The sequence below is a fragment of the Panulirus ornatus genome, chromosome 9 (genome assembly GCF_036320965.1).
Source record: "Panulirus ornatus isolate Po-2019 chromosome 9, ASM3632096v1, whole genome shotgun sequence".
Classification (NCBI taxonomy): domain Eukaryota; kingdom Metazoa; phylum Arthropoda; class Malacostraca; order Decapoda; family Palinuridae; genus Panulirus; species Panulirus ornatus.
Genome location: NC_092232.1, coordinates 21216528 through 21233605, shown reverse-complemented (window position 1 = coordinate 21233605; position 17078 = coordinate 21216528). Strand labels below are relative to the sequence as shown.

The 17078-nt window shown below is 46.4% G+C and overlaps 1 protein-coding gene across 4 annotated transcripts in view; it reads left to right on the top strand.

Moving 5' to 3' along the window:
- LOC139750252 (uncharacterized) overlaps window positions 1–17078 on the top strand; it is a 398093-nt gene that overhangs the window by 109749 nt on the left and 271266 nt on the right. Inside the window, exon 1 of one of the 4 annotated variants that reach the window (XM_071664790.1) lies at window positions 11870–12008. The exons of the other annotated variants lie outside the window; for them this stretch is intronic. Coding sequence (XP_071520891.1) covers window positions 11961–12008 — 48 coding nt within the window. The 5' untranslated portion in view covers window positions 11870–11960. Of the gene's footprint in view, window positions 1–11869; window positions 12009–17078 lie in introns of those variants that run through there. 4 annotated transcript variants of the gene reach the window in all.

Below are 17078 nucleotides of genomic sequence, written 5' to 3'. Positions count from 1 at the left end.
TCAAGGTCGAGAATGAAACGGGGAGTGAAGCTGAGGGTGTGAGAGTCGCCTGTTACGTAACGTACGTTGATCCTGATTCATTTTCCTTGAAAATGTCAGAGGGTTATCTTGTGGCCCCTGGGGGGGTAGCTGGCGGAGACTAGTGACTCGAGTCTCCCCCATAACCTGCCGCTGCGTCCTCTGTGAACCCACCTTCAGCATCCCTCTCTCTTCCTCAGGAAAAAAAAAAGCGAGATATAAATCCTGTTACGCCTTGAGGGAACCAGAACCGTGACCATTAACCTGATGTGTTTGTGAGAAAAGAAAGAGAGAACAGACAGCTCTCTCTCTCTCTCTCTCTCTCTCTCTCTCTCTCTCTCTCTCTCTCTCTCTCTCTCTCTCTCTCTCTCTCTCTCTCTCTCTCTTTCTCTCTACTTGACCTATTCAAGAGTTCGTAATGTAGGAGGGAGGGATGACATTTCTAAGGTGAGGCGTTGGTTTAAGACACCAACGGCTTCATAAAAACATGAACGTGTCAGCATATTTTGATAAGAAGTGGCTACAGACACGACAGGTTAGGAGACCTTCAGCCGTCCTATCAAGATGACAGCAGGAGCATGATAAAAACTGGATGAATTTGTTTATGTTCGGTGTCAGTGAGTGGAGGCACGGCGGGACGGATCGCCCACTCGCTCAGCGGGTTATCTCGGCCTAACTGGTGTGAGGGAGGTACCGGCTGGACCGGAGCGTCGCCCTTGGGGGGTTAAAATAGAAATTCCAGTCCGTCGTCGAAACAGTTTGAGATCTAGCATCTCTTCTTGCCTCAGGTATTCAGTCCTCCAAGCTTCTCGGTGTCACATTGAACAATATATGCGAAGCTTTGAGGCTACACACGCTAGTACCACCACCAGCAGATTCCTTCAGTTATTGCCACCAAATACTTCGTCGACCCAAGACACTTGGGTTATCCTGCACCTGACCTAAAGGACGTCGACACCTGCTTTTATTCTCTTCAAAGTCCCTCCCTTGACTGATGTTCCTCGTTACTCCTCACTCAATAGGAGCTCCTGGAAGCGATGCTTGAGAGGGAATGTAAGATCATCCTTAGCCTCACAACCTACAATACCTGTATCGTGAAGCTTTGATCGTACTGTTCCCCCCCCCCCCCTCGCCTCATGATTATTCACCAGTCACCTGAACCTCGTCCAACAGTCCGGAGAGAGAGAGTACTGCACGAGCCATCGCCACCGTCACCTCCTGCCACCCTCGTCTCTTTATGTTGCAGCTCAGCGCCACACCCTCACCGTGCTCACTCGAGTTCGTACAGACGTGTCCATGAACAGCCCCACCCCAGCCACTGTGTGTAGGGGCTGTGTTTAACATCCTGTCCATTTTAAAGCTCACCTTTGTCATGATAATGCCACTGGTCGTTACACAGGCCCTTTGCTGTGATACACGCCACTGGTCATGACGCATGGCACTGTTCATGACGCAGGCTCTGGTCGGACACATGCCGCTGACCATGTATCACTGGACGGGACGCAGACCTACCTCACATTCTGAAAAAGAAAATATTAGAAGCTTGTAGTTCCCGAAGCTCCGCGTTATACTTTACTTACGTTTCAAAGTCTGCCTCCCTCAGTTCTTGCAGAGGATTTCCTCCCAGACTGCCACTGCTGTATGAACACTCATTTTTTTTGTCAATATATACCAGTTCTCATTGTTCTGATCTGTATATTTAATCCACTCAACTATTTCTACCCTGTATCGACCCCTTCTATGTTTCAGGTGGCCATTTGTAGTGACTTTCAAGCTTCCTGCCTACGACCTTGCCTTGTGCCTTGCCTCCTTGGGTGCTTGGTAGATAAACGTCCTAGGGATTAACATTCTTTAAAACTTTCGTCTTTGTGCATTTTTTCTTTTTGACTTCTGTCCGCTCCTCTGATATGTGATCCTCACGTTAGTTTTCCACTCAGATTGCTGGAAAAAAAACACACACGTGCTGTCTCTCTCTCATCTTTAACGATTTTTCGTCTTATCGAGTCGCTTAACTGTAATTTACGATTTGTTTTGAACAAAATATTGAACAAAATATCTCTACAGACTCAGTCTATCTTGCATGTTGATCCGAAGGCCAAGAATACCTTCCTCTAGGGATAAGTGTGTCTTGCAATTCCTTCCGCAGCTCCAACATTCGATATTACTTCTGAGTATTATCTTGCACAGCCTCTGCTGCCCACGTTTCTCTTCCCTACACACTGCACTGTTGGAATCTTTGAATATTGCTTAAGTATATCATTTCATTTGCTGCTGCACGTAGTTTCCTACTGCAGTCTTCATATGCCGTTTTGAATGTTCTTTACAGTTTGCTCTGATGTGTTTATATATACATATATATATATATATATATATATATATATATATATATATATATATATATATATATATATATATATATATCCATTTATTGCCGTCTGACATCATTTTGGTCCTCATCTATTCCATTTTCTATAGATCACGTAGCTCTGTAACCACTTCCACAACGCCTTATTGTACCATGTTGTTACATAGTTTCTCGCTTACATATTACAGATCTCTAATGTTGCATTTACACCTGTAGTACCACCCCTAAATTTCCCCTGTCCTACATCTATGAAATTAGCCATACAATGAATGCCTTTAGACATACTGTACATGTCTTTATAACCTCTCACACCTGGACACACCTGCTTCATAAATCTGCTTTATTTCTCCACTCCTAAAGTTTTACTCTCGAGTATGTGGTAGCACTGAGTCCCTCATTGTATCCTATTTTCACTCGTGTCCATCAACTATTATCCATCGTGCTGTCTTTCTACTTTCGAATTCTAAAGTGCACCATTTCTCATGGTAATTGGTTGGTGAATATTAACTTTCGACACTTCATTATTGGAGTCTTATGAGAAGACCTCTTTGTGTGTGCGTTTTGTTCCATTATTATTCAGCTGTGGGATAGACTGACTCGAAATCCGATCAGACCATTCTTCTAAATTCTTTATTTCGTTTTCTTTTAGGGTAATTTAAAGTATTTTGTTGCATTTTGGGTTTACTGGTTTTTTTTTTTTTTTTTGTGCGTGTGTGTGTCCATTCTGTTCATGCAGAATGAACGTAAAAAGAATACATCATATTTCCGAATTTCGGTTACCGCGCACATGCGCTGCTTCAGCGCGGGAGTTGTTGCTCTCACCGTCTTGGTTTTGCCCGCGAAGATGTCGGTCGTTCCTTGAATTAGTCTCATTTGTCATTGTCTTCGTTTCACACGTTCGGTGCTGAGCATTTTTAGGACACGAGCAAGTGACTTGACCATGAAAAAGAACATCCTACGTGTCTTTGACAAATTCGCGTCGATTCGTTGTGATGAAACGGCAGAAACTGGGAAGCACAACTTGCTACGTGGCTGATGTCGGGTCAGTGTAAATCTTTTCCGAGATCGGAAGCGTCGCTATTCAAGGAAAACTGCCCTCACCCCGGGTTACGATTTCACGTTCCTGCTGGCTCTGTCGTAAGATCTCTCTCTGTCGCCTGAATAAGATGAGAACTACGCGCTACTAAAGTGTTTTGTGGGTTCGGCCACTGAAGACTATAGTACGCTATATAATGACCATATTACTAGGAAAGGTTAGGCTATGACCACATACGCCAGGATAGGTTGAGTTGTGACTATATTTCCTAGGATAGGTTAGGTAGTGATCGTGACCATGTATGCTAGGATAGGTTAAGATGTGACCATGAATGCCAGGATAGTTAAGCCGTCATTGTGAATGCTAGGGTAGGTTAAGTTGTGCTTATGTATTAGGATAGATTTAGCGGGGACACTGTGACTAGGATATGTTGAGCTGTGACCATGTATACTAGGATAGGTTTATCTGTCACCGTGAATGCCAGGAGAGTTAAGCAATCACTGTGAATGCGAGGATAGGTTTAACTGTGACCATGTGTGCTTGGATAGGCTAAGTTTTCTTTCTTGTAATGAATACGTTATATCTAAAGCCACATTTTTCTTGATCTTCAAAGTCCTCCCGACTTTGTGGGATACACTTGATATTGTAGGATGCGGGGATGGGTAGAACATTTATTGGATGTGGTCAGTCAGTCTCCCAGATTTCTTATCTTTAATATAATGCTATGTAATATATGTTTTTTTCTGCTACAGATCTGTCAATGAAGTGTCGCATGGAATGTAGATAATGTAGATAATTTAGCGATGCCGGGATCCCTTTTGTAGAGCTTCTACATCTTCAAGACTGCGCCTCTATCAGGAGCAAGGAAATAATGGCCCCTTCGAAGGGGACTTAACTCGTGGTGTGACCATATGTAGGCGGAGTCCGGTAACACCTATGTTTTCACTATCTTTCGAGGTGGGGCCTTTATTGAGGTATAAAGCTGTTAAAGAAAGGGAAAAAGGAGAGGCAAGGAAAAGTATTTACGCGTTTTGGAGGGTTGGAAAAACTTTCTAAAAAATTGCTGGGTCATAGCTAATGGGAAAGACATGAGAAGGTAGAGAAAATGAGAGGGTAGAGAGGTCCAAAACTTCGACATGTATGAAAAGAAACAGTTATCAAAACGGCCCACTCTTGAGTTACCAACGGCCACACAGTAATCATGTGACGCTAATGAGGGAGGCACACAAGCAGCCAGTTCTCGGGAGCAAAAACCAAACTAATATCTAATGAAGAGGAAAAGTGAGCCAACATTTCGGCGTAGGGCAAGCGTGTCAAGTTTGGAAATCAGCCTGGGACAATTGATAAGTTGGGCCGCTTCGACTCGTCTTTATCAAGTAAGGATGCAGAGGTAGAACCACCCCAGATGTGAGAGCAGTACTCCGTACAAGGATGGACCAGTCTTCTCTGTAAACGGCGCAACTGTTCTGAAGAAAGATAATTCCGACATCTAAACAGGACTCAGTTCATAGTTTCTTAGAGGAGGATTTATCTATTCCCGTAATGATGGATTTCAGGGAAGTCTGGTTATTTGAGACAGTGTGAACGAGAGTCCTTTGTTTTCTTCCTGGCGCTACCTCGCGCGCGCTGGGGAAGGGGGGTTCCGTTTCATGTGTGGCTGGGTGGCGATAGGAATGGATGGGATCAGCAAGTATGAGTGTGTACATGTGTATATATGTATATGTCTGTGTATGTATACGTTGAAATTTATAGGTATGTATGTGTGCGTGTGTGGTTGGATTGGGCAATTCTTTCGTCTGTTTCCTTGCGCTACCTCGCAGACGAGTGAGGCAGCGAATAAGAATTATATATATATATATATATATATATATATATATATATATATATATATATATATATATATATATATATATATATAAATAAATATAAATATATATATATATATATATATATATATATATATATATATATATATATATATATATATATATATATATATATCAGCTGATGTGTGCCAGATCATGGTATTTGTAATAAAATTTTCCATATAGATGTACGGTGACGCTTGCCATTCCCATGTCTGTATTCTCAAAGTACGCCAACCTACGTGTATAGTGCTGTTATCACGCTTATCCTCCAATTTCTTTTTGTCCGTGATGCTTCTTGCAGCATTCGTCTCCTTCAAGTTACAGTTTCCCTTCACCTAACAAAAAAAGAAATGTTAAATACGATAATTAATTACATAAACTGCTCTTCATCATCTGTTGTTATTTCAGCATTTATTAGCCTAGCCATAATTCATAAACTGCCTGTGATCATGTGTTGTATCTACAATTGTTACTTACCATAGAGCATTTATCCTTCGTACGTGGTTGGTTTCCTTAATCATATTTAACTTGCTCCAGTTTTGCCCAATATTTCCAGGCATGCTCTTATTTCTAACGTCGTCTGCACAATTGATTTGCGATTTTTTACTTTTTTCTTTTTTTTTTTTCCATTTTAGAGCACATTCGTTCTCAGCCGTGCGTTTAAATGTGAGTGAACTCTTGAGTTACGTTTGTGCAAGATGGTCATGCTTGGCGGCGCTTGTTTTGCCATTACAGACGGTCGAAGACCGTGCCCGGGCTGGGTCGGGCTGGGCGGAGGAAACAGCCGGCAACGCTCGTGTGTGAAGGGGAAATTCTTCGAGAACTTCTCCCCCGCCCGGCCACCGACCCCGCCTCAGATGACGCGGGAAATTTCTCCACCTGTTGGAGTTTGTATGACACCGTCGCCATTGATCAGTGACTTCGATTACACGAATCACTCCCACATCTCTTGTCGCACAACATGACTTTCAGGACTGATGATCATATTTTGCCTCGCAAACAACGTTGCGAACGTTACTCCACACTCTCTCTCTTTTTTCCTCCTCTCCAAGTATCCATTATGAGGCAGAGGAGAACGCCGGACATGCTGACGGAGGGAGTATTTGGCTCGCGTTCGAGGGCAGACAAGGTGACTTTATGTAACAGGTCAGACTAGGTTAATGCGACTGATGGTGACGTTGACCCCTTCTCTCTCTCTCTCTCTCTCTCTCTCTCTCTCTCTCTCTCTCTCTCTCTCTCTCTCTCTCTCTCTCTCTCTCTCTCTCTCTCTGGCTTTGTGGCTGTTGTGTCCAGTCCTGTGCACGAGGGCCACCAAGCTCACCTTGGCCGGCAGCAGGTTAAGCTGGGTTATCGACTGTGATTGGTGCTTTGCAGCCACCCCTGCTCCCTCCTGCCCCCGATACCTACTTCTGCCCCTTTGAGGGCCCCACTGTGTCTGCTGTCTGCGGTTTTTTTTTTTTTTTTTTTCTGGAACAGACTCTCTTCTTAGTCTCGTTGCCCGACTTAGATCCTGCCTCGCCCTAACCCGGTCGTTGTCGTCCTCGACCCGGGGCTGTATTATCTCTTCTCATTCAGCCTCGATTCGTTAGATTAGGCAGCGTCTCCTCCCCTCTCGTTCGGCCGCTGATTCAACCTGTCTCCACCTGACCCGCCATTGTGCATCACTGAGCCCCTCGCCATCTGCTGGCCAAGCCTCGCACCCTTCTCCAGTCCTCCCGTTGTTTACCTCTGTGCTGAGCGGCGCGCGTCCTCCCCTCACTCGGTACCCACTAGCTCGCACTCAGCAGACACCTTCCTTCTCCCGTCTCTCACCTTATCCCCTCCTCGCCGGGCCTTTGTCTTCCCCGAGAAGTGCCCCCTCCTCCCCACAAACTACCCCTGACGCATACTCAGACATCCCCCTGACGTGGTCCCAGTTTTCCCCCTGACGTAACCTCAGCCATCCCCTGACGTGGCTCTGGCCTCCTCCTGACGTACCCTCAGCTTCCCACTTGACGTGGCGCCAACCGTCCCCCCCCCCCCCCCCCGTGATATGGCCTAATAGATGACGTGCTGGCCGTGCAGGTGAGGAGGAGGAGGAAGCCCTGCTCTACACTACCGACGCTGCGCCACGCGTCAGAAACCACGCAGTCAGCCACCAGCCTCCAACCTCACCGCTTACTTCATCTACAGCAACGAGAGATATCCCCTGCCCTTTGAACCACATCGCTAGACAGAGAAAGATATCTCTTCCTCAGGTTACTCATGGTGTTGTATCACTTCATCCACTTCGTTATAACGTCAGGCTGATCAGTACGACAGAGACCTTGCGACGAAAATTTCCTGGGCTGTACTACGCCGCCACGGTCTGAAGCAGTCATATCTGTGAACAAAAACCTGTCGTCATGTGAGATGGAGAATGTAACCCTAACCAAGTTTCCTCCGCTGTGTTGTGGTGTGTGTGTGTGTGTGTGTGTGTGTGTGTGTGTGTGTGGTTGGGGTGTGGAACGAGAGGGGAAAGCTGTTTGGGGGATCTTGGTATATCTACTTTTTTTCATTGACCGACGTGGGATGGGCGGAACCACAATCATGTTTTTTGGGGGTAAAAGAAAATAGATTGTGAGAAATAGAATTGTATGAATTTTAAGTTTCTCAGATGTTTGCGGGCCTGATTCTTAAACGTAGAAAGATTATAGGAAGAATGACAGACAAAAGAAGGAAGAGAATTCATGCCTTCGCTGTTCTAGGAAAGAATGAAGAATCATAACGGTCACTCCTCATGTGGCTGGTCGTTACACAGAAACTGCAGGAAGCAGCAGACAGATGCGTGCCACTAGTCCGAGCCCCTGTGGTAGGGACAAACGCAGACACTTGACTAAAGCAGTGGCCAGAATATTACCTGCAGATCAGAGAGAATCCAACACCATCACGGTGGACAGAAAGTGATGGTTAGAGAGACGTGATGTTTGGATAATAAACGACATAATAGACTTCTGACTCCACTCTGGCTAATGCAGAAGTGGAGGAAGAGCTGCCTCAAGTATGAATGGGATAAATAAGACCCCCCCCCCCTCTCTAGATATGCAGTAACAGCGCCAATGAAAACTGTTTACGGCACCAATACAACCTCCCTTCTCTTTTGGGGGGTAGATTATATTCTGATTATATACAGGGTTTGCAAAGGTATAGTGGAGGAAACGAAGACCAGAGGTTAAACTTAGCACAAGGGAGAGGCCACCAGCAGACCATGCGTTGCGTGGACCTCACTAGCAGACCGTGCGTTGCGTGAACCTCTCCAGTAGACCGCTCGTTGCGTGAACCTCTCCAGTAGACCGCGCTTTGCGTGAACCTCTCCAGTAGACCGCGCGTTGCGTGAACCTCACCAGCAGACCGTGCGTTGCGTGAACCTCTCCAGTAGACCGTGCGTTGCGTGAACCTCTCCAGTAGACCGCGCGTTGCGTGAACCTCTCCAGTAGACCGCGCGTTGCGTGAACCTCTCCAGTAGACCGCGCGTTGCGTGAACCGTGTTCGTGACCAGAAACCACTGAGTGGAATTCTAAGTGTTTGATAAAGTGAGAGTAATGATGAGTTTGAACGATTGGCGGTATTCGGATTGAGAGCTCTGGGGCGATAGGCTGCACCGAGGCATTCTTCCAAGGAGGAAGAGTTTTATGGCTTTGGTCAGAGACGAAAGTGACAAGCAAGAATCTGATTTATCTCAAAGGTATATTTTCTTAAGACTTCCGTTTTTATTTCTACCGATTTGTTTGTCTTAATTTTTCTGTCTGTCTTTCTGCCTGCCTAATGATGATGATGATGATTATTATTATTGTTATCATTAACATTATTGTTATTATTATTATCATCATTATTATTATTATTATTATTATTATTATTATTATTATTATTATTATTATTATTATTATTAATGATGATGATAATACTGATAAATATTTTACTTATACTACTCCTAGCAGTAGCACTACTAAGGGATGTGATTAAGAGAGCAAATAAATGCAGTACTAAACAGCAGAAGCTGTGAAAAGGGGCCCAATTTATTGGACAGACAGTCCTTATGGAAATACTGGGATGGAGGTTGATGTGCTGTATAGTCTACAAAGTGTAGATGATGTGCACTGATGGTGCAGTTGCTGTTGTGGTCTGTGGGAACTTCTGCGGGCTTGAACTGCAACCCGAGGGCGAGGGATAACAGGTGGTATAAAGGTAATGGTGGCGCGGCTGGTGCAAATGTTTATCCCTAACTGTTGAATGAAGTCCAGGTGATAGAATTCGGAAGGATTACAGTGCGTTGAGCGCCTCTTGAGTGCTAGTGTAAAAGGGACCAAGGCTAATCTTGCATGCCCCTCTCTGTACCTTTTTCTAGTTGCTCCCCTTGAGGAAGACCGGATGCGGCAAGCAAGGGTGAGCTGAGGGAAGATGAAAGTTGTGTGGGCGTTCCTGAGTGCAGGTGGAAGAGGTCCGAGTGCTCTTGAGTGTATACGGTGAATGTAGCGACGATAGCTGGAACATTTGGTGTTAGAATGGTGCTGACTTACGTATTCCTCGTAGTTCAGACACTGGGGAAGCTCGGTGGACTGGCCATCCCCGTGGGAGTGTGGGAGGCTTCTGGGACAGCATGAGATCGGGGAGGGTTTGAGGCGAAGGGGGGTGACGTGCCTGACTATGGCTGATGGCGACGTTGTTGAGGTGTGGTCCTCCAGTTCAGGATGCTGTTGTCGACGGTGTTGCGCATACGCATGACTCGTAAGACGACCCGGGGTCAGGGATGCCAGTTATCCTCCATGACGACCTGTGACCCCCCGAGGTGCTGGTCACATCATGTGGCATGGCATTATCCTCGACAATCCTGTCATGTATCACTTCTCTTGGCATGGTGAACGTGTGACCCTCCTCGTGAGTAACAATGATGCACGACCTGACCTTTGATGTGACCTTCAGCGGGTGGCGTCGCTCTCTGGTCGTCCTATTTACATAGTGCAATATGTCAGCTGGATGTGAGGGGGAGGAAGATGACGAGACACACATTACTGACGAAAAACTCAGTCCCGCCACACCCCTGGTGTGTGTGTGTGTGTGTGTAAGGCGAGTAGGAATGTCTCTCAGTCAGTCACACACTTGGTTTAATCTTAGCGTGTGGTGTTACACTCCAGGGTGGAGACTGGAGACTCTGTACAAGCCGGTCACCAACGGGAATTAATCTTATCATCTCCTTATCACCACTATCAGTTGTTTGACATCGTGACTTAAGAATGTCATGACCTATTTACGACGGGTGTGACTGCAGATAACGTACTTATATAGTTACTCATCTCTTTCTTCTTCTATCATTTAGATATTTATATATCTTCTCGGAAGCAGTAGTTTTAGGTGTTTTTTTTCTTGCCACCTATTATTCATTATGGTCTTGTAAGGTGGATTCCCTCCACTGTCATCACGTTGAAGACGCGAAAGTCTAGAGGATCAGTGAGGGACTTGTTAGAACCTCACCCACCACCTCTGACATCGAGCCTGGCGCCAGGAGACCACGACCACCTGCGAATCTACTCCTGACCGTCAGTCCTCAGCCGTCAGGGTACGTGCCCTTCCCCGCCCAGCGGATGTTCCAGGAAGCCTTCTAGGAAGCCCACGTCAGAAGGCCTTCAACATGTTGTGTTCTACTTCTCTCGTAGAGGCAACAGTTGAGACATCTAGACATTACCTGGAACACACACACACACACACACACACACACACACACACACACACACACACACACACACACACACGCACGCACACACACACACACTAGTTATCCCTGGATCTTCTGTGATAGGGCCTCGAGCACGTCGGCTCGGCAGGAACGTCTTTCTTGCCGGACAGCCGACGTTTCGCAAAACTGAAAGTTTACGTCATATTGTGGGCCGGCTGTCCTTGCTGAGGGCGGACGTTGTCCGTGACCAGAGGCGCATGTTTGGTGTGGCGTAATTGTTATTGTGTTTGTATGAGAAGGTTGCAGGCAGCTTGTGGCGGTAGGTGCACGGAGGCACCTGCTCGAGGAGGAAGATGCTGAAATACATGAGGTCCCTGAAAACGACGGTATGATTCTTTGGACGCGACAGTTGTCCCTGCTCGACGATTCGACCGTCAGCTATGATATCCATGGCTCTTTGACCCGATCGTATAAAGGGTTAGGTTAAAGGCCACGCCATCATACCCAAGAGCAGTACCGTCGTGTTCAAGAGCAGTACTGTCGTGTTCAAGAGCAGTACCGTCGTGTTCAAGAGCAGTACCGTCATATTCAAGGAATGGTGCCGTCTTACTCCAGGGGTTAAGAACTTATAAATGTCAGGGGTGAGGAGAAGAACACACTGCATGGGGAGGGAGGGGCTGTCCCTGGCATGAATACAGAGAAAGTGTGGTGGCGTTGCGATGCGGAAACCCTCATCCCTCTGCAGAGATGATTCCCGACGACACTCGCCAGGACCAAGATAGCGTTATCACCCCCATCAGATAAACACAGATGCTTCTGTCAGCCTCATGAGATAAGTGACGCCATGATGGGGTTACGAGAGATGAGGAAAGTTGCGTCACAACGTGTCAGTGTCAGTCCACCAGAACGTGTGTGTGAGCAAGGTGTGAGGTGTTTCCTTGGTCTGTGTCAAGCGATACGCTCGTGTTGGTATCAGGGACGTGCATGCCATGGTACTATGTGCTCTTTGATGTCACGATCATCTGCTTAGAGGTAAATGAAAAAAACAAAAGACGTCTGTTATGCACACGGGGCGAGAGGGATCTAGGTTCAGGCCCCAGGCTGCTGGGGAAGGTCAGATCTGGTCCCTGTTACACAGACCAGAGACGCTGTTCATCCTAGGGGTTCTGTCGGTCTCGGGGGAAGTTATGGTCTGGGCTGATCACGTATCAGACTGGGGTTAGCCTGGTCATGGGTCAGGCTAGGGGTGGGCTAGTCATGTGTCAGGCTAGGGGCTACTTTGGCCATGGTTCAGGCTAGTGGTGGGTCGGTCATGTGCCAAGCTGAGGTCATGCTGGAGGAGGACACCATATCGTGGTTGTCCTAAGTCATAGAATGAGACTAAGCAACCACGTCAGAAGTGCAGCTTCAGCGACACATGATAGAGTGCAGGGGAGGGAGAGTCGTGTTTGAGGTGTTGCGGGGGAAAGGACACATCGGGGAGGGTGGTGTGGTGAGGGGGTCCTGGCAGCCAGGTACTGTGCTGGACCAAACCAGGCGGTACGACTCCGGTCTACGTGGGGTCACCTGGTCTGCCCATGGGTCATGGGTCTGAGGATGTCTCAAGGGAGAATATGTCTCCTGACATGACAGCTGACATCCATAACAGTATCCTTGATCACAGCTAAATGACTTCATTCTCTGACTCATTGATGACTGCATTCTCTTCAAGGTTGATGACATGAATCTAATTCCTTCTTAATGACACCTTTCACTTCCCTCCTGACAACGTCATTTTCTTCCTCCTTGATGACATCATACTCAGCCTCCTTGATGTTGGCTGGGTGACCAGGTTTAGGCCAAAAGGTTAAGTTGTAAGCATTATCATGATGAAGTTGTGATACTGGGTAAGAGAGGCCTTGTGAGACGAGGAAGTACGTGTAAGATTTAGAGCAGGTGCTTAGAGGAAGACAGGGTAATGTCCCAGGACAAGACTTAGAGCAGGGACTTAGAGCAAGATTTTGAGCGTGGAACGTACAGGAAGGTTTAGAAGAAGGACGAAGAGCAAGATTCTGAACGTGAACATTGAGCAAGATTTAGAATGTGACCCTAGAGCAGGACGCGATACAGGGATAACACAGTAAGATCAAACAGGTCAGCAGATAATGGTCCGCCTTGCCTGGATGTTGTGTTTCACACATGACGTGCACCCGCTGCTGACCCCCCCACGTGTCTCTCACGTCCTACCACGCACGTGTGGGGCGAATATTACGTGATTCTCTCTCTCTCTCTCTCTCTCTCTCTCTCTCTCTCTCTCTCTCTCTCTCTCTCTCTCTCTCTCTCTCTCTCTCTGCGATGGTCCAGTGTACCCGTATGTCGACCTGATGTACATTCCTCCCGTACGTCCGTGTTGTGTACGGTGTACTTGTATGTGAGGCAGAGCGGGGTCGACGTGCTCCAAGAACATCGAGGAAGATTCTGGTCACACGCGAATATCGAGGAAGATTATGGTCACGCGAGAATATCGAGGAAGATTATGGTCACGCGAATATCGAGGAAGATTATGGTCACGCGAATATCGAGGAAGATTATGGTCACACGCGAAAATCGAGGAAGATTATGGTCACACGCGAATATCGAGGAAGATTATGATCACACATCCCCTTCACCGATGTTCCCATTTGTTCTCTTGTCTTACGCACTTTATTTACCTCCTTCCAAAACATCTTTTTATTTTCCCTTAAATTTAATGATACTCTCTCACCCTAGCTCTCATTTGCCCTCTTTTTCACCTCTTGCACCTTTCTCTTGACCTCTTGCCTCTTTCTTTTATACATCTTCTTGTCATTTGCACTATTTTCCTTCCAGAATCGTTCAAAAGCCTCTCTCTTCTCTTTCACTTACACTCTTACTTCTTCATCCCACCACTCACAACCCTTTCTAATCTGCCCACCTCCCACCTTTCTCATGCCACAGGCATCTTTTGCACAAGCCATCACTGCTTTCCTAAATACATCCTATTCCTCCCCCACTCCCCTGACGTTATTTGCTCTCACCTTTTTCCATTCTGCACTCAATCTCTCCTGGTACTTCCTCACACAAGTCTCCTTTCCAAGCTCACCTACTCTCACCACTCTCTCCACCCCAACATATATATGTATATATATATATATATATATATATATATATATATATATATATATATATATATATATATATATATGTGTGTGTGTGTGTGTGTGTGTGTGTGTGAGCTACAAAAAGAATAGATAGGTTGTCATTGTGCACGACACCCCTCTGTCAGGACGTATACGGCAGATCTATTATTAAATCTTCAGACAATACGTTTTCCTTCTTGGTGTGTGTGTGTGTGTGTGTGTGTGTGTGTGTTTGTCATCGTCGTGGAACGTTAGTTACAGGAAAGAGGCGTGTCCTCCTAATGTGTCTGGTGGTCCTAGTGAGCGCTTCCACCATACACCCTCAACACAGTCGCCCGCTTCGCCTCTGCAGGTATCTTGTTAGTAATAACACATTTGTCCTCAGTAGATAAGCATAAGCGCCGAAATAATACATACACTGTAGGTACAATAGAAATTACATACTATACAAATAAAAGCAGCGAAGAATTCCCAGGAAACGTAAAGTTTTGAAAAAAGACGAGATAGGTTTTTTCCGTTGTGGGCTTTCCGTTGAGGCGGAATCTTGAGTTGCCATGTAGTCTGATAAATTTTTACCCATTTTATTATGGAGAAATTTTTTACATACTTAAGGAATCGCTTTTAATGTGTATGTTGTCATTTTAATCACTGTGTTTTATAGCTTTTTTCTGATAAAGGTCATGCACGTATTTACCAGGACATGATTATTAAGATTTGATGAAAGTTATCTGTTGTGAGTGTGACCTTTTGACTCGCGCTCGCTGAATCAGGAAAACTGGTGAGTTACGGTTAGTTGTCCCTCTCCCTTGTAACTAGTTGCATTCCATTGGCACATCATAGTCTACAAATGTCTGTCGAATGTGAAAACTGTTGCGTAACGACATCTTGTCATTTGTTTGGTTAGAAGTTGATGTAGTACTAGTTGTCTGGTGTTTAGCAAGTCGTGGCCTGCGGCATTTAAGGGAAGGGCTTGGAAGATATAGGAAAGAATGGAAAAGTTTAACGCCAGTCTCGTATTGTTAGAGTAAATGACGTAGCGGTGTTGTCCCACGGAAGCGCCTGCACCCTGCACCGGTTATAACAATGTCCGTTCCTACTACTTATAGCAGCGCCGTCCCTCCGTCCGTTCGGGTGTGTGTGTGTTTGTGTGGAGATACGGCAGTGTTGTGCACCCTGGCGAGTGGATCGTGAGGTGAGTCAGTGACGCTTTAATGCATGTTTTATGCACATTTCCGCGACACATACCGCCCACACACGACACCAGCCAACACTACGGTTGTCGCCTCTCGCCTCAGCATCTTGTTGACAGGTGCTTAAGTATGGTTTCAGCGTCTTACCCTCAAGTAGGATAAACATTTCGAGCTTTTGAACTGAAGGTGATCACTTTTGAGTTGTCCACCGTCACGTGATATGGAGAAACACTGTATTGAGGCGAGTGGCAAGCTCCTGTTGTTTACATTCACGTCCACGGGTAAGTTAGTGGTGTCATTCACTTCGTGTTGAGCTTGAATCTTCTTCCATCATACGTGAGCTGGAGGATACGCTAGGATAGGCTAATGTGTCTCAACTAGGTTAGGTTAGGTTGGTGGGCCAGGTGGAATTAAGACGAATGTAATGCAAAGAAAATTCTGATAAAGTTAAGAAGTGTAACACGCATTTTTTTTTGTTGTGAAGAGAGTATTGATTGAGCATTCGCAGTGTTGAGGTTCTTGGACATAGTGAGGGTGACCAGAGTGTTTGTGGACTAGGGTGGAAACCTCGAGTGGCCCTTTCGTTTTACTGGGTGGTTAGAGAGGCAAAAGAAGGGGATTGGACGAGAGGGTTAAGTGGAGAAACGGAATTTAATCTTAAAGGTTTGTGATCCAGGACTTGCTGAAGGGTGAGAGTGGGAGGTGTGTTGGATATGTTCCCTTGATAATTCATATCTCGAGCACAGGATATGGGATAGCCCAGGGCCGTCAGCGGTTGGGGTCCTCATTGAATGACTGTGAGTGTGTGTGTGTGTGTGTGTGTGTGTGTCAGTCACCGTTGTCACCGTTCACTCACGGGGACTTTCCCTGGTCAAGTTAGGCTGTAACTGGTACGTACAGTGGTCCTTGTAGTGTTGGACCGAGGGAAATCTATCCTTCAGTATATTGTTAAAAGATGACGTTGGACGCGCCGCCCACGCAGGGTATTCTCAACGGGAAATATTCACTAGTTCATATTCCATGATGAAAACCGGTCAGAACCACACGTCCTACCCACATTAGACAACGGAGACTGCCCTCTTACTGTGGAGGGGAAGCTGTTTTGAAACTCGTTATACACACACACACACACACACACACACACACACACACACACACACACACACACACACATCCGCCTGGAAGAGCCTAGAACACACACAGTGACACACGGGCCGACCTATGACAGTAATAGCACCCGAGAACACACACCTGACTCGTGCCAGTAACCACACACCTGACCCATGCCGGTAACCAGACACCCGAGAACACACACCTGACCCGTGTCAGTAACCACACACCAGAGAACACACAACTGACCCGTGCCAGTAACCACACACCTGACCCGTGTCAGTAACCACACGCCCGAGAACACACACCTGACCCGTGTCAGTAACCACACGCCCGAGAACACACACCTGACCCGTGTCAGTAACCATACACCCGAATCTTTCCACACAAACCACACGGGAATGCAGAATCGATTCGAATCAAGAACTTATAACTTAAGTGTTTGATGTAAGTGTTACGGCTGTCGAAAAGTGACGTTAGCGTTACGATCGTCGGAAAGTGACGTTAGTGTTACGACCGTCGGAAAGTGACGTTAGTGTTACGACCGTCGGAAAGTTACGTTAGTGTTACGACTGTCGGAAAGTGACGTTAGTGTTACGACCGTCGGAAAGCGACGTTTAGTGTCACGACCGTCGGAAAGCGACGTTAGTGTTACGACCGTCGGA